Genomic DNA, 19,120 nt, shown 5'->3' with positions numbered 1-19,120 from the left:
AATAGCACTCCCGTATATAAGAAAACATTCGTCAACTTTACCGATCAATTGGATAATTTGCATAACGGGCAAAGCTAACTAGACAGTAATTCCTTATAGTTAAATTTCATTGTGAAATAAAATTGTAGACTTTGACATAAAAATGTAGACTAATAGATTTAAATTACACGAGGACTTCTATTCCAATTCAATAGTCCTCGCACAATCCTCGCACAATGTTTCCCACTGTTGATGCCCTGGCATACTCTCCAAACAAGACAGTGATTCCTTAATTAATTTAACATTGTGCCACGTCCATGTGATTGCATCACCACGGTAAAAAATTGGAAATGGAAATATTTAAATATATTTCTCTTTGTATAAAAGAAATGGAGAATTTACGCATTTCATTCATATTAAAACAATGCATGCATGGAAAGAAAGTTACTTGGATAAACGGTAATCATAATCAGGTTTTTTCTGCAAGCTCAATATCCATGTTTGATTGCATTGTTTACCTCGAGACGATAGATGATTGACACCCCGAGAAGCCAAACTTTGAAGGTGCTGATGATATGTATCTTAACAACTACCAATAGTTTAATTAAATTATAAGTTGGCAGAACTTTATCGATCGACCCTACAATGTATCATGTTAGCTAGTGTGTATGTAAAATCTAACGACCCTTCGACATTACGTAATCGCGAGTTCCGGTTGACATGTACTTATATGAAAGCTTTGAACAGGCACAAATAATAATATTTAAAAATCCGTAAGCGCACGATAAATTTTAGCGTTCAGGGGCTCTTGTGCCAAATATTCTTGTTTTTACAGTTTATACTCTTGTGTTTGGTTATTCGTTTAAATATTTTACAATATCTCTTAATATTATTGTAATTGTAATGAAATAATTTTCCAAAATGATTCAGTTTTTTTTCCTTAGATGCTTAAAAAATTTTCGTTATAAAACTGCAAAGTAATTACTTATCCGGGACTTGTTTTGTTAAACATTCAATGCACTTTTTGATCACTGTGCGGTATTTTTCAGTTTAGAAAATTGTTTGTCCCTTTTTGCTAATCATTTATTTTCCGAACACTTTAAAATAACATATTTTTGATTGGAAAAATTTTCGTGGTCAGAGGAAACTAAATAGATTGGATCGTACCTAGAAATCCATGAAAATCAAACCACAAAAAATTCATGATTTCACAGTATCAACTTTTATAGTTTGATTATGTACCCTTCAGCCGTATAATGTATAACGTATAATGTAATCATGCTTTTGCCACATACACATAATACACTCATTATACATTTATTTTAAAATCACATATCTGAAATGTTTCGATTAAAATGCTTTACATTGTTTAATTGAGTATTATACACTCTGGTGACATTTATTTATTATATTGAAAATGTTGAAAAAATGACATTTCTCTTAAAATAAGAAATAACTTATTCATGCAAGTAAATTTGAAATAACATAAAATTGTTTACTTTCTATCATATGAGTACAGATGTATTATTTTGTATTATGATTAATGATAATGTATCATACCACAAACTAAAATTATGTTTAAAAAGAACTGGCAATGCATATACAATATTGATTCGGTAAGTTTTCCGATATGATCTTATAGGTTGGTACTCTTTTCCTAGACAACATCTCTACATAAGTACGAAACAAACATTCTATCTTTTCATCATCTCATGCGATCTGGATATGAACCTTATTATCTAAAAAGATGAATGATGCTCTTATTCTTTGTAATTTTTGATTTAGAAATTCTGAGATTTACAAAAACTTTCGCTTTTCAAAATCCTTGCACTCGTGGTGGTAAATCTTCGTTTACCTCTTCATTTTTTTCCACATCTATTTTTACGTTCATTGCAGCAGTATTATCGGATTGTAAAATGTCCACAGCCTCCGATTTAAGAGAATCGTTAATCGTATCATCTAATAAATCAATGTCAGGAGAAACGTTAATGAAATCATTAGGTCCATTTACGCTGTGCACTATATCTGAATGTGTTCCGTCTGCATTGTTAGGCTCTAAATATTGTCCATCTTCGTCTGTTAGAAATAAAGTATTTTCTCCTTCTCCGCGTAAAGGTTCGCAACGCTTGTCTGGTTCCTCTATTGTTTCATAGTTGGAATCGGAATAGGGACTCTCTGCATTGGTCAACCTCGTTTCGCTTGGAGAGTCCCTTGGAATACTAGGAAGGCGCATCAATTCTTTTCGTCTTTTTCTCATTGTTATTTTTCTATATGAGTTTGGAAAAGAAATCTTCATGTAAATAGAGTTTCTGAATTAAGGAAAATAAGTATACATTAGAGTCAATATTTCATAAATATATCAATTCTATGTACTACGTTTTCTGTCTCATTGGTTCTTAGGGAAAAGATTTTTACGAGATGGCAGTAATTTTTCAGTAATTTTTAATTAAAATCCGTTAAAAGTGAGTTTTGCGCTTTATGTCAATAGATTTGAATACTCTTCATAAAAAGCATTATGCCAAATTTCTTTAAATTTTTCAAGTGGATTTGGGATAATAAAATGAGAAAAAAGGTTTGCAACAACAACGACGACAGGCAACTGAAAAATTTTCTCAGATCAGTTCTTTAGAGAGTGAAGCTTGTGATTAAAAAAAAACCTTTAATTGATATTATAATTGTAGTCCAGAAAATTAAGGTAATTGGCAAGGCAGAGTTTCCTGAGAAAAAATGTTTAATATAAAGATTTTTTATTTATAAAAACAGTCATTGAGAGTGATCGTCCGTTTGGAATTATCTAGGAGTGGAGGAAATAAATAAAGCGAATGTTACAGAGGTAAACAAAAGCACATTTGTTTGCTTTTACGAATTGAATAAAGAAATACAACAAGAAAGATAGTGTTGGCTTAGTTGTACTTTGTGTAAACTAAAGGGGCAGACAGTCACCAGGTCGTCATTTACCATGTTATGCTGGAAATGCAAAGATGTGACGTATAATGAACATGTTGAAAGTGGTGACAGCTAGGTTATCGGATGTTCTATATAAGTCATGTGAAGGAGGCACAGTATAGTAATTACAAATTAAAGTTATAAAAAAAATCCATGCAAAAGGCATTTTAGACAATTTGTTTTCAATAACGTAAATTACAAGAAAGAAACTCTCAATCATTATAAATAATAATTAGATGTTAAGGAAAGTAACATAAAATTAAAGAACAATGACGAAATTTCTCTTTCTTTATTTGCATTTTTAGCCAAAATATATACATGTCATCGGAAAAAAGAATAAAATAATGTAATTCATTAAAAACGTCTATGAAATAAATGGGTTGTAGAGACATTGCATGGCTAAAATAATGTAGATCCTTTTTATAAAGATTATACACAAGAAATGCATTAGGAATAATTGTGAAAACATTAATTCGACAAAAAGGAAAACTGGCTTGGTAGGTTAACTTTGGCAGAACTATACATGTTTTGTACCTTTAAATTTGTTCAAAACTTCTAAAAAAAATCTATATTTAACCCAGCAACATTGCCAATGTCCTTATGGAAGAGTAAAGGTTTTATAATATATTCTATAAGATTAAAATGTACTCATTTTAACTTGTATTTAAATTTTAGATTGAATCTCATTTGAAATGATATTTAAGAACACAGACCTTATTTTGTATACACTGATTGCAAAACTGGCGGCAAATATTAGTACAACCGCGAATTCCACTGCAACTACAACATACATGAATTGTAAGTACATGATTACGTGTAATTAATGTGATGTCTATTGAATTTTTTACATTGCTTTGTGAAAAATACACTAATCTTTCTTTATTTGTTTAAAGCTTTATGTTTCCATTTCTCTTTCTGAAATATGTTCACAGCAAAAAATGCTGTAAACGACAAAATCAATGAAATCTTTGACATGATTTTACCATGGCTACAATTAGAACATTTCAATGCGAGTAGTCAAACCTAATAAATATAAATAAAACCTAAAAAAGAATAAAAAGTATTTTGTTTTCAATTGATAAATTTGAAAGAAAATAATTTTCTTTTTAGACTCGTAGCCTCAAAGCTTTATGTTAAAATGATAATATAGATTAATCAGTGTCAGCTTACGAAAGATTGCTGTTTGGGAAAAGTCGGTGTTTGTTTCTATACTTTCTGCAGACAGTGTAGTATCTAAATAAAAATATTTTTGGGGTTTTAGAGAAAAGAGACTGTCGTCTTATGTTGCTGCTTTTGTGTAAAATCACACTTATAAACTTTGTAAAAAAGTTTCTAAAATATATGTATTATATGTGCAAGTTGAACAGGAACAAATATAAATGGACAACACTTTTCCCTCTAAAATTTATGTTTCAAACATTTTATACAGTGAAGAAATTATTACTGCAAAACCACAGATTTTTGTGCGTGTATATTTTTTCGCTGTTTTCAATGTATAAAGAGATCCGCAAATTTCTGTAAAATTTCTAATGTAAAACTTTATTTTTCTTATCCACGAAATGAAAGGGCCACGAACTCACATTTTTCCTCAATCGTCGAAAATGTGATCCCACAAAGATATGTGATTTTGCAGTAGTTGCCTCATCTTTTATTGGCAATTCTTACTACATGTACTTCCAACGACTTCCAATGAATTATATCAATTAGAATAAAAGTTGAACGACAGAGGCACAATAATTTAAACTATGATAATAAAAAGTCTCGTTGATCTTGCTTCGATTACAATGTTGATGCTACAATGCCACGCCTAAACAAAGATGAACGTAAAAAGGCTCTAACAATGATATTAACTGGATCTACGCAACTGGAAGTTGCAAAAGCATTTGATGTACATCAATCGGCTTTGCAGCACTTAAACGCACGTCTCCACCAATAACACGGATGACAGACCAGGAACTGTCCATCCATGGGATACCACATCCGGACAGGATCGTCAGATCCTGTTTCAGCACCTGTACAATCGACGCAGAACTGATGTTCAAATTGCTCTAACGTGCACAAATTGTTCGCAAGGGAATGAGAGGAGCTGGTATTCGCACACGACGTGTGTACATTAGAAATCCACTAGCGCTGATAGGTCGCAAATGACATATGAATCAGTTAAAAAGTATCCCATTAGAATTTGGAGGCGACGTTAATGACATCAACTTAACTTGTCAATTTCGAACAAAGGACATTTTTTTTATCACAACACACTCTAAAATAAATTTTGAAAATTAAGATTTTATCTGAAAACTTCAATAATCATGTTTAATGTGAATATTTCTTTCTTTTTTGTTGAGTATACTTATATAACAAATTTATTTAATGCTGTTTATAAAAGGGGAAAAATGTTCATTGTTTTATTGCTAACAAATATTCATTATCTTCCCTTACTTATGTAGAAAAATTCTATTATTGTGGTCGCCCACATGGTGCAGTGGTTAGGGCGTCTGCTCTAGAGTCGCGAAGTATTGAGTCATTCCATACGTCGCGGGTTCGAATCCCACTGTGGGACGTGGAGACCGGTCCTTTGGAAAAGACGGTGTAAACCGAGGTCCCGTTTCGCAGTAGGTGCTGGCATGAAAGAGACCCCTCTCTGCTCAATGGCTTTGAGTGCCGAGTAAAGGACTAAAATTTGCAGCTCACGACCGGCAAATGGTGGCGTCTCTATATGAGTGAAAAATTTTCGAGCGGGACGTTAAACTACAAATAATCAATCAATCTTTTATTGAGTAAATAAATTTTAAGTCTCCCAGATTAATGCATACGCAAGAGCATGGTTTACATGCGAACACTTTCAAAAACAATTCAATTATTTTGTTACTTGTCATGATCGGGTAATAACATATACATCCAACGTAAATTCAGTGTGTAAATAATGAACTAACAAATAGAATGAAAAACTTCAGTCAGTATTTTACTCAATGATAAATTTGTACATGTATTTACTGACAAGGTCATATAAAATTTGTTTTCTTCTTTTCTCGTATAGATTTTAGAAAAATTCTGCTTCATGAGTACGAATATTAATATAAATATAGGTCTGCTAATAACGGGACGTTCTAGGTACCCAATGGCATGAGAATTCAAAAAGTTGTTGTAAGACCGAGTTTTCAAAAGCACATAAATAGTATAGATCAGAAACACGAGCATCTTTTGTTGTCAACTTTAGAGTACTTGGTTGTACAATCAAAATCTTTAATCCCCACCCCCGCCCCCTCTTAAATTACAAATAACTTATGACAAAGTAGTAAATTTACGAGTTCATTTTCATTGAAAAAGCAGCGTTAATGATACAAAAAAATCCTGGACTTTAATATATCTTAGGGAATGCTTGACGTGCATAAAGTTTAAAGTCACAAGTTTTGAAGTTGTTGATTTTGGTAAAAACTTGATTTCAAATTGCTCAAAAGCTCCTTCGAATTACTAAATATTCACGTCTGATTTAAACCACAATTTTCATATATTGTTGGACAATACTCTTGAAATTCTCTTTCACTACCGTTAATATCTTAATGAGGAGTAAAGAAAGAGGCTTGATTACACATTTACTGGAACCTGTTATGCATATTTGTTTTCAAGGATACTTATAAAGTTTCGGTATCCAATCTATATATTAAGACTCAAATTGATTTTGGTTGTTTGGGATAATAAAAATATTCAAATCTGACATATGATTTTGAAGACTTTCTTTATTAGAAATTGAACTCTGGGTATAAGTTGGGTTACCACTTGTAGAATAAAATCCATGTTCTTTCAATAAGACTCCATTTTATATGAAGAGCCTAACAAACAAAGACAATGTTGTTACCTGCAGGGACCGTTGATACAAAACCACAATAGAAGAATAGAAGAATTGACATTGTCCTGTCAAAATCTCGGGGGAAAATAAACGTTATTCAAGATTTAATATATGACTATTTCAATGACTATGGCCTTAATACTTGGCTTTAATTGTACTTAAAGACTAAAGCCTCTTGCATATGTGCAATATATCAGATATCTGCTTCTATGGAATCAAAGCACAAAGCTAAAGTCTTTCATTATAAATTCTCAATTATATCATAAATGTATATCATGTAGATTACAAACATATCAAACATGTAGCCTTTTGTTTATATAATAAATTTCTTCCTTTAAAAATTATTCATGACCTTTTTGTTTCAAATCGATTTTTAAAATATATTTTGCTATCTCAATATTTTTGAAGGGAATTATTTATTTTTCGAGTGTTCTACAGCAGACACCTTGTACATCTTTAACATAAATGTCAAAATCGAACATTTCCCACAATTAATGAGGATTGGTAGTGGACTTTTGTGAGAAGAGATGCCTTTAACAGTTGGCGACTTACTTTTACACTAGAACAATGTACGAAAGCTCTTATACGATGTAAATATTAAGCTCAACATTTAATCCAACCACAATATGGGCTTATTTCAAAGCGTAAATCAGTTTGTCAATAAAGAAACGAAAATCACTCTACTCTCAATTCCTGGTCTTAAGATATTACATTAACGACATTATGGGGACTAAGTAGGACCACTAGTAAGGTTTTCTTTTCTTTTATTGAACCTGTAACACTATACATGATGCAGGTTATTATGTCAAGTAAACCGTCCATTGTGTGCTTCTCGTAAAGATACAATGGAAGCTATTATCCATGGAATATTGTCTTATATAACATTTTAGAAGAAGTTTTTCCCATAACAGTACCCGCAACGTTATTCTTTACAAATTTATCGTGTCCTATCGTGCGTGTATCATATCTTATCCGATCGTATCGTGTTTCCGTTTATCATGTTTTGCGTTTATCGTGTAGATCGTTTATCATTTTCTATCGTGTATCGTGTTTTGAGTTTACCGTGTATATTCGGAAACCCTCGCTTTTAATCTTTACTTTAGGAAGAATCTACCTAGGAAATCCGAGTTTTTTTTCGTTTTGTTAACTTAAATAAGATTATTTTACGCGAGAAAGAGATAAGAAAGTTTTATTCCTTAGTTTTTCATCATTAAAAGAAATATTAAAGGGTGGAAGGAAAAGAATAAATAAATAATATAATGAATAAATCAATAATAAAAAAAAAGAAAATAATTATATCATGGTCAAGCAGAGAGTGATTATCAAAATTAAAAATCTACTTTTGAAAATGAAATAATCGATCTCCCTTTTTTTTAATTCATGGAATTGAGTTTTTGATCAAAATTAAATATTAATAAGAGCAGGGTATTGATATAATTTTGCATCTTTTTAAAGTGCAATATTCATCTTTCCCGATTAATCGTCTGATGAAATTAGAAATGTGTTTTCCCCCCTGATCTGCATGTATGCACAATTATTTGAAATCTTGATATTAAAAAAAAATAATAATAAAGCCTTTAAGACATTGATCCAGATATTTTTAACACCGTTGAGTCCGTATAGGCTCAATTTTTAAATTTATTTCTATCACTTTATAATTATTCAAATCCTTAATATGTCTAAATGAAATAAACTGAACATATAATGCATTTGAATGTCAAATTGAAGAGCTTTCCTTGCCAGAAAACTGACACGTATGTGTAAATCTCAACGTCGCACACTGCCTTCCTGTTAAGTCAACCCCCCTCTCCCTATTCACCTAAATGACACCCCGGCCCGTGTGTTTTTACTGTGAAATATTTACATCCACTGAATATTTTCTCCTTTATTACTTAAGAAAACCCATTGCGTTAATCACTGCATGAACTGCATTAGGCATTTGTACGGATTTCTTCATCAGTGGCTGTTCCATCAATGAAACGTATAAAGACGTTCGCATCATTAATACAATAATTAATCTTTTTTATCCTACTTCAAATGATTATTTAAACAGATATAAATATAAACAATAAAATGTCTTTCTTTGTTTTTTTATTACTGGAATTAACGGTGGCAGCTATTGCAGAAAAAATTTACATAACCCGCTTACGCAGGTTATATATTTTTTCTGTAACAGCTGCTTCCGTTAATTCCAGTTATAACAAACAAAGAAAGCATTTTATTGTTTAACATACCTGAACTGTTCTCTCACCCTGTGTCAAATAGTATTTATTTTCAGGATTCTTTTTATACCTTATGTAAACTACAATCATTAAAGATTTTATTCTAAATAAATTAAATAATTGTACAATTTATGGATTTTAAAAAATCCCTAAACTCAAACCGCTGATTTATTTCATTTGTACGGTGCTTCCATAATGTTTATGTAAATAAGTCATTTTATAAACTTTTTAAAGAAATGCTACACTTATGGAACATGAACTTTCGGATCATCGGGTTTTTATTTCGGGTCACCGGGGTTTTCATCGTGTTAAAGACAGAATTAATTCTAGGAAGCAATTTCATTGATCGTAAAAAAGGGTGAAATAATTCTAATATTCTAATCATTTGAAATTTGCTGTATTTCACTGAATCAATTTATAGTATTAATCGATTTCATTTCGTATTTAAATTAATTTAAGAAGTTGATTTTATTTCTGGTAAGCGGTTAGATTGCTTTTATTTAATTTTAAATTGGTTATAGACTTTCAGAATCCCGATCTTTTAATATGCCTAATATGACATTGAGTCTAAAATAATTTTCATGGTTTTAATTCATTTTCCGTCTAAAGACTATTTTAAATTATTTTTAGTAACAGTACACGCAAAGTCTGCGTTCTGCATTATAAATACGTCGGGTTCGAAATTTACAGAGACAGTTGGTAAGCAACCGTAAACAGTTCCGCTAAAATTAAAAAAGCGAGACAATGTCTGTCATTTTGTTATTTGAATTCAGAGTAATTATATAATTCAATTACGAAGAAAAATTCTTTAGATAAAACAAAGGTTATGAACACAAGTGTCAGCATACTGAAAACATTCTGCCATGAAACAGGACGAGATATTTCTGAAGTATACTCAACATACATGTATACATAGTATTCAATAAATATGTTTTAAGTTCGATTCGGGTTCAATGCTTAAAAATGTTATATACCATATAAAACATGGCTTAATTTTAGGGCAGAATTACCAGAATATTTGCCCCAAGATGACAGGAAAGCCCTGGAGTGTTATGTCGCCCTCTGCCTTCGGCATCGGGCGACATAACACTCCGGGGCTTTTCTGTCATCTTGGGGCAAATATTCTTTATCTTGGGGCAAATATTCTGGTATGCTGCCCTCGAAGCAATGTAATATAGGTTTAATTCATTTGTGTTTCTATTTCTGACATGACAACCATATTATATATATTCATGAAGGAAAGATCAATGTTTTACCTGTTATATAATCCAGCGGAGCAGAGAATTCAGAATTAAAATATTTGAAACCTGAAAAAAGTAAGAGAGAACTTTAGCATTTAAAGATAAATTAAACAATCTGAAAAGATACAAAAAAGTCTATTGAAACAAGACAATGTTCACAGAGCAAACATGGATGTCTGAGAACATGAGGTAGCCAATATCCCTGTCGACTAATTAATACTGCAGTCTCTTTTTATCATGATGGAATACACTGTAGTCAATTCAGTTTAAAATGGCTTAACAAATTGTCTGAAAGATGTTTGTCTTTTTTTTCTAGGGCCAGAATGCAGGGTATCAACCCTAGTCCATTCAAAATGTTAACTTTAAATGAAATTATAAAAATCTTTGTACCATGAACCTGTTTGTCAGAGTTACATCTCCCTTTAGAATTTTTTTTACGAAGAACAATTTTTTTATTTCAATAGCTCGAAACAATACTCTGTATGAAGCCGAAAATGGGTTTTTTGCTACATAAATAAGGTGAAATGGCGAAAGAAATTCTGACATCGAGTTGATCATATATTTATATCAAAATCTTTAATAGTAAAATACTCAAATACGAAGCACATGTGCCAGAGACCTAGTTGTATGTCATTTCCAGTCAATGGACTTCTTTTTTTTGGGGGGGGGGGTGACATTGTCTCGAAGAATACTTACAAAAGCTAACATTTCCTTTAAGGTGTGCCGGAGTAAGAGATATAAACCTCCTGGACATGATAAATTTATCTTTGAAGAGACAAGTAGAGTTCGTTTTGTCTTTGTCTTGCATGTTTGATACAACACAATGCCCCAACCGCTGTAACAATCTAAATTGAAATGAAAGGAGAAGACATAATTAAGTATTGTCATATGCAGGCGGATTAATTTCAAATTTGATATATATTTCTTTAATAATAACAATAAACTAATAATTATTGTTCATACATTCAATCTAATTCATTTAAAACAAAAAATTTTCAAAGCAAAAAGAAAACACCACTAGTATTTAAAAACAACTTAAATTTATAATTACAGTAACATATATTTCAATTTTTAATAATTTAATAACTAATAATATTTAGATAGAAAAACTCCAAATAAATAATAAAATTAGACAATGAAACTTGCTTTGTTCATTTTAACATTTTAATTCTGTCATATCAAGATACATTGTGAATAAATACCGGCAAAGTTTTGTTTCATCTAGACCTGTTGTTTTACTGGAGGTTTCGTTGTGACAAGGGGTAGCAAAGTTAATTAGATTAAAAGAGTTATCTATTACACTGGGATTTCGGCAATATGACAGAATACCTGCAAAACAGAAAATTATAATTATATCTTTGAAAAATCGTTCTACAATATTTATTTTTATCAGCAGAGCCCAGATTTTGTGTGAAAGAGTGTCCCTTTTAAAAAAAAATGGATTTATCTTTCTGTATATATATAATTTGCATTATAATTACTGTGATACTCATTTTTGTTGTATCTTATACAAAGTTTAAATAAAATTTCTAAGATATAAGGATATTGTTAAATTTTCTTGACTTTTATTTATCCCCCATTATACTATCTCTTCATCTATTTACTTTCTTTTCAATTACAAGATGATCTTTGTAAAACTTTGAAGAAAAAAATCGAATTTTCATTTTACTAATATAAATTTGTTTCCTCTTTTAACTTGCTTTGGAAATCAACTACTAATTTATAGTTTTCTATTAGAAATGAAGGTTTCTTTTAAGTTGCTCTCAGTAAAAAGAGTTTCAAGTTTTTAACTTACATTGAGAGATGGATTTCCCTGTTAAGTCTTCTAAAGTTTCCTTTATTTGCAGAGCAATAGAACGCCATGTAATCTGGGAACAATTGGAACCAGTGAGGTATTCTATATTCTTCTTCAAACATGACACCAGATTTAATATTTTGCTGGAAAATATGCATATGTCTTTGATAAAATGTTGAAATGCCATTAATGAAGTAAACAGGAAATTAAAATAAAATTGGAATATTTTTAAATTCGTCTAGACAATTACATTATTCATTCAATATATATAAACATCATACACTGTTTGTTTTCTCTCAATAAGCAATGCATATATGATGACCTACAGTTTTCACACATACTTAATCAAAATTGAATTATTTATATAAGATAAAGGAATTCAATGGCATTTGTTTATAACTAAAATTCTATAACTTTGATTTTATTTCTTTATGTTTAATTAAAACTTGCCTCAATGTAAAATATATATCCTTTTGTACATGTTATTGACAGAACGTTTATATTTTATTGTTAATATACAAAGCGCTAACCTACAATATTCACTATCACTTGGGATATCAGAAACACACTGGCTCTTTATTTCTGTTGTATAAAATGACTGATTGAGACAAGGGGTTTCTGAAAAAAAAATTGAAAGATAAAAATTCATAGGTTATCAAACTCAAATATTATATAAGAAAAATATTTTCGTAATCTTCATTGGCTGAAAAAATGTGATATTCCTCCTTTTGTGATAACGACGCGAAAGCATGTCAAAATGATAACGCACGACACAGCGTTCGGTTGCACTGAAGTTACGTGAAACGCGACGTCATAGTATGCGAAGCGTATTTTTAATCATTTTGACGTAATGACAGCCAAGTCTGTTTAGTTAGGACTGTGTTAGTGCATTCACTTTGAGTGATTATATAATATAACTATAATGAACTTCAGTGAACGGTCAAATGTGGTTATAAGGCAATTTATATTGACCAAAGACACAGAAAATTATGGCGACCTCAAAGGCTCGGTTGCTATCACTTTTTGTGTCTTCGGTCAATATCAATTGCCATGAGTCCTTATAACCACATATCGACCTACACTAATTCCATAATTGTATAATAACATTCAAATATTTTTTTTCATCTTAATAGAAATAAACTGACCACACACTTTCACGCCACAAAGTTCCCAGCGGACATCCGTGTCATTGGTAAAGCACCATGGCTCCTCTCTATCAAAGTTTCGACAGTAGTTCTCTTTTGCAAGGCTAAACACATATAAGCGTGTTCGTGTGGACTCTGTGTATCCCATCTTTGACATGCTTTACCCGTTTTTGTTATGCTTTTGGTTCCTTGGTATAAAACTCCTGGCAAACGACAGTCGTCTGAGATAGATTCTGCTTTACATATCATTGATTAAAGAAGAAAAATATATTAGGAAAATATGGCTCTTTTAATGTACATCATTGTGTTTTTTAATATCCTTAATAGCTTCATATTGAAATTATATCTATTTAGAATGATACATTTATCTTTATTTTTCCTCAAACTTAACAAATTTTCTTCATTTATCATAAGAATTACACTTGCTTCATGTATTTTTTCATGTGGATTTTAAATTTCTTTTAAAGTGTCGCATGTCCGTGAAGGAATTCAAACAGACCTCAAACTGTTATGAGAAGGATATGGAGATAACGATTATTAACGAGTATTAAATCACAAAGTCCATAAAACAATACAAAACAAGAGAAGAGCAAACACGGATCTCCGAAACATCAGAGGTGGGATCAGGTGCCATGGAGGAGTGAACATCCCCTGCTTACCGGTCACACCCGCCGTGAGGAAGACTAGACCAAGTATATATTTTACACACCATTTTTTCCCGATGTACTGCTTGCCACTTGTTTTTTAACCACAAAGTGCTTTAAGTTTCAACAAAGAGGTTATTGTGATCAGATTGTATTCAAGCTGGTGATAAGGATAGAATAATGTTTTTAATAAATTCAGAGGACTTCCCTTTGTTTGTGATTCATAAACAAGCATAGGCATTGAAAATTGCGACTTAGGTTTAGCACTACCCATCGAAATTTAAATGGTTGCAGCGCAGCACAGTTAAGGTTAAAAAAAGAAGGCGGAGACTTATTTGTGCAGGAAAACTTCGACATCATACACAATATACGTCATACAACATTTCTTTAAAATACAACAAATTGAGTTTATCTGCTAATTTAACCAGTAAGAAATCATCAAACTACATAAACACTTACTACATTGTTTTGTTTTGTCGTTAGTTAAATCCCACATAACAAGCTATAAACAAGTCACAAGTCACTTATCGCAATACACTTGTCAATATGACATCATTTCTTACAACGTGACGTAGTGTGTATGCAGTGAGAGACAGATCAAGTAATATTTTCTCAACAAAATATGTATTCTCTAATTAAATAAAATATTATTTACAGATATTCTATGGGTCAATAACTTGAATTTAATGACTATTTTATTTATATTTTCTGTACATTTATTTTTGACACTGCCGTATATTTGTATGCAAGAACATCGGAGGGTAGTGTGGAGGGTCTTAATAAATCAATCTAGTGCAAGGGCATACACTCTATGGATCAAAGTAAGCTTTTACATTTCAACTATGGAACTATTAAGGTATCTGAAAAGTGCTGCGATCCTGATGAAATCTTAAAAAAACAATTTAATTACAGTGTTTATCAATATTTCATGCCGCTGACCAGCAAACAATATAGCATTCCGTCATACAGGTATAACTTTATCAAGGAAATTGCATAATTTCAGACAGGATCGCAGCACTTTTTTGAAACTACAATGCGTGTTGAAAATATTTATAAACTAAACTTGGAAATTTAACATGGTTATACCCTTGCACTAGTGATATATTTATGTAACATCAATACTTCAAGTCAATGTGCTGAAATCGCGTGACTTCAGCATCACTTGACTAGTCTAAATATGAAATATAATCGTCCTCGATATGTTGTTATTAATCATAATTACAATTATCCGATATATATAATGTACTAAAAATAATCGCCATCCCGATTACAACATTTTTAAATGCAAAATTTATTCGATATTTCCATTGCGCATCTTAACTGTACGGCGAGGCACGAACGAAAGCACGAAAGCCAAAAGCCCCTTTGTTATTTGCTTCCGACGCCAAAGAATATTAATAATACTTTAACTATCAGTTATGTCGCTTTAATTAATAAGAAAAAAATATTGATATCTCAAGGAGACTTTACCTGATTCCATTCAAAAGTAAAGCAGATAATTGTGTTTTTTAGATTCAATGGAAATTAGTTTGATGCGTTTCCTCTAACATTGAAATTTAGGACCAAGAGAAAAAAAAAACTATAAATTAGTGATTGTTTTACATATGATGGTACTACATGCAATAATAATAATAACAATCATCATTATTATTTAATTTTGAATTTAAAAGAAACACAAATAAGACTTTAAACAGGCCGAATCTAATTTGAGTGCGCAGTTTTTTAATTTCATGCAGTCTTTTGTGCGACAGTACAGTTTTGCTAAATATCTTGATTTTTACAAAATTAACATTATCTGTAACCCCTACTAGTCTAAAATGTGACTTTACGACAATGAAGGAAAGAACGCTGAAATGGCTAAATACCATTTTTGGATTTTACCCAACGCATGACAAAATTAACTCGCTTGTATGTTCAAGACGTCTGGATATTACATAGAAAACTGATGACAGAAGACATAAAGAAGCATACTATCAATTTAAACATTGCTAATTTTTTTACCCAAAAAACATATGTGCCGATAATTCATATACAGTGATATGTAGTTATAATACCATAATATGGCAATTTTATTAGGTATTGGGCTTAAAAAATATATAAACATAGTTATTTATTCCTAAGCCAAAGTAGGTTTTGAATTTTTTTTTTTTTAATTTCACAATTTGGTGACTTTTTTAACTTTCATGTATTTAAATGCAAAAAAAATTTCTAGGGCAGAAATAATATAAATAATAAAAAATGTGATAAATCGGCGTTTTTCCAACAAATTCCAATAGGGTCCAATTTTTAATAAAATTTGATAAATTTTTATGTGGTCTTTTAAGAAATCGCGGTGGTAAACATTCTATCTTTTAATATTAAAACAATAATAACAACAGTAAAAATTAATTATCAAAAAATTATCAAAATCCCTATGTCAGAAATAATTAGAATCGGCCTCGTTAAATAAACATGTAGTATACAAAACTATGTCAGTTAACTTGTTGATTATTGTAAATCGAGGACTGTCATTCCGTATATAAGATATTTCTTTTTCTTTATATTTATGTTGTGACATTTAAAAAAAATTAAATATAAGAAGAAAACATTTCACAATCAACAGTGTTATTAATTTACTGCCTCTTATACTGAGAAGTTAAATTACCTGTAACAGAATACAAAAATGTTCCAATAAACAACCTTAAAGTAATCATTTCAGTTTTTTCCATTACAGTTACATGTTCAGTTATTCTCTGTCAAGAGGGAGATATATTGCAAAACTGAAACAATTTACAAAACAAACGTTTCATGTCGAGTTTATCTCTATTAAAAGGGAAAGATATATTGAGTTGATAAACTGAAACAAGAAACAAGACCAAGACGGGGTTTAACTTCCTCTCTGTGTATGCACTATTAGAAACAATGAAAGAAAGGATGTAAGGATCTTTTAGCATTTCCTCAGTGTAATAATTTTCCCTTAAGAATATATATAATGATATATTTTGTACGCTCATCTTTAAAACAATAGTCAATTTGTTATAAATTTTAAGACTGTAACTTTTGTTAAATCAGTACGTATTAGTATGTCTTAAGGTAGTTCTATACTCGGCACTAAATGGGCTCAATCTTTAAAAAAACTGCTTTTATAAGATAGACATACATCCCAGCAATGGATAGACGCAAGAAGAAATATATGTCAACATGTTAACTATTCCGCTATTGCCTATTGGAGTATATACCTCGAAATGTAAAATATTGAAAATTTACCTATCCTAGATTTTGTTATATATAAATGAATTAAAGTATAAATGTTCAACTTTAATGCCCAAAATAAAGTAGAAAAATGTTAGTAAACAATATATAATCATTGTTTTGCTTGAATTATTATAAATAGATGCACTTTGTTAGGCTGACGTATCAAAATTTAATATGAGGAAATATGCTTCACAGTTCAATCTCGGCCATTTTAAAAAAAAATATTGACTCAAACTTCGTAAATTTGCATTATTTTACTAAATAATATTTAAGAAAAAGAATAAGCTTAAAAAAATTATATGTTGACGCATTACTTTTCGTGGTATGAGCTCAACACTAAAGGGACCCCCCTAATTTCCTTCTTCCAGAAGTAATATTTTGCCACATTTTCCTGTAATACTGTTAATGTTTGAGTGTATATTTGTATTAAAAGTTGTACATATTCAAAACAATAATTATACACACCAAATACTTATTGTCGTGGTCCGTGTTATCGGCACGGCATATAACACAAGCATCATTCACAGAAATATCATTTTCTTACCTAATTATTTCTGTCAACCGAAAGTTGTTCCCAACCTTCTCTTTTTAATTAACTAAACTGTAAAATCAGTGTTTGTACGTTTGTTGACGCGAGCGACTCGGAGCAAAATCGTTACCGGATATTAAAAACGCTAAGTAAAAGTCAAACCAATATAGTTCAAAAATCACATCTCGGAAAAAGGAAGCGTGGTTTTCCTATTCGTAAATAACGTAGTGCGACTGTAGACCTACTTTAAACCTCGCTTGTTTTTTCGAAAAATATCCAAAGCTTAATCTTTTTTTAAAGTTCTTCATGTAAGTAGTATATTTGGACATTTTAAATTACTAAATTCACAGTAAATGCATACTCAAAGTTGCAAGTCAATGTAGTTTGATTACAATGGGATTATTAAACAATACAGCTCCGCGCACGTATTAAGCTCACATGGATTTTTGCACAATTTAACGTCACATTGTTAAAATGAGAATTTGTTTAACAACGCAACATAATATATCTTGAAATGATTTAAACCTATTTTTTTTTAATTCACTTACTCAATACTGTAGATTCTTAATTATACATGAAGAATTTATTTCTGTGTAATTTCGCGAGAAGTGTCACTCAGAAAAAAATATTACTCGCTTTTATTTTTATGGTGCTGAAATCTATGTAAATTCTGTTGATCAACCGTCCATTCGCGAATTATAATTCTCGCGATTTGACGTTTAAGGGCCATTTCGCGATAAAAGTACTCGCGAAAAATAAGGACTCTACAGTAATAATTTGCAGAAATTATCGATTACTACATTTTGATAAGCTATTGGCTATAATGGATTGTGATAGTTCTTAAATTGTTTTCTATGGTTCCTCGTTAAAGGCAACCATCTCTATCCGTTCTTTTGCAAGTATTTTTTTTTGCATTGCAAGCAGGTAGAAAAACTATAATAATGAAAATTCTGTATTTTTATGCTTTAACATGAATCGAAAGTAAGATGGCCGATATGCGCCGTCAAAATACAAGTAAGAGTAGCTCTATTGTGTACGCAGAATCTTGCAAAACGTGAGAAGTCGCAATATAAATTTGTTTATCTACAAATCGTGAAAAAATACATTCAAGTCTACTTAAAATTTCTTAGATTTATTGGAAAGATTATCTGTATACTAGAAGGGACAAAATCAAATACATTTTGGGGGATCAGGTGCCATGGAGAAGTGAGCACCCCCTCCAACTGGTCACATCCACCGTGTGCTTCTGGTCATGAGCAGGAAATATCGAGAAAATCCTTCGTCTATGGGGTTTTAATAACAAACTAACAATTAGTATGGAAATGTCATTCAGCATTTGACTCAATGATGAATTGTATTTGCTGACAAGGTCATTGTGTCAGCCATAAATCTTATGAACTGATGACTTTAAACGTGGACGCCAATAAAGTTTAGCTAGAAATTAAAGTCATGAGAGAGCTTGGTTGTTTGATTACCACAACACACTGGGGGAGATAACTTTCTGCCATTTCAATTGAACGTTTGACGTGACGTCAAATTTT

At 30.9% G+C, this 19,120-nt stretch overlaps 1 protein-coding gene across 1 annotated transcript; it reads right to left on the bottom strand.

Moving 5' to 3' along the window:
- Nucleotides 1-1,492: 1,492 nt before the first annotated feature.
- Nucleotides 1,493-3,687, bottom strand: LOC134269580 (uncharacterized). Its single transcript, XM_062751783.1, has 2 exons — nucleotides 3,639-3,687; nucleotides 1,493-2,246 (listed from the first exon to the last, which is right to left on the bottom strand). Exon 2 carries the CDS (start codon nucleotides 2,234-2,236, stop codon nucleotides 1,796-1,798), a length of 441 nt encoding a protein of 146 aa, XP_062607767.1. The 5' UTR covers nucleotides 2,237-2,246; nucleotides 3,639-3,687; the 3' UTR covers nucleotides 1,493-1,795.
- Nucleotides 3,688-19,120: the final 15,433 nt, after the last annotated feature.

The sequence above is a fragment of the Saccostrea cucullata genome, unplaced genomic scaffold (assembly GCF_032062105.1).
Source record: "Saccostrea cucullata isolate Sc308-1 unplaced genomic scaffold, CSIRO_AGI_Scuc_v1 ctg9222, whole genome shotgun sequence".
NCBI classification, from domain to species: domain Eukaryota; kingdom Metazoa; phylum Mollusca; class Bivalvia; order Ostreida; family Ostreidae; genus Saccostrea; species Saccostrea cuccullata.
The sequence above is the reverse complement of the archived record's forward strand: the minus strand, read 5'-3'. Positions and strand labels throughout refer to the sequence as shown.

What these genes read in the sequence shown, in the direction of transcription:
- LOC134269580 (XM_062751783.1), bottom strand. Translation starts at nt 2,236, where the DNA reads ATGAGAAAAAGACGAAAAGAATTGATGCGCCTTCCTAGTATTCCAAGG.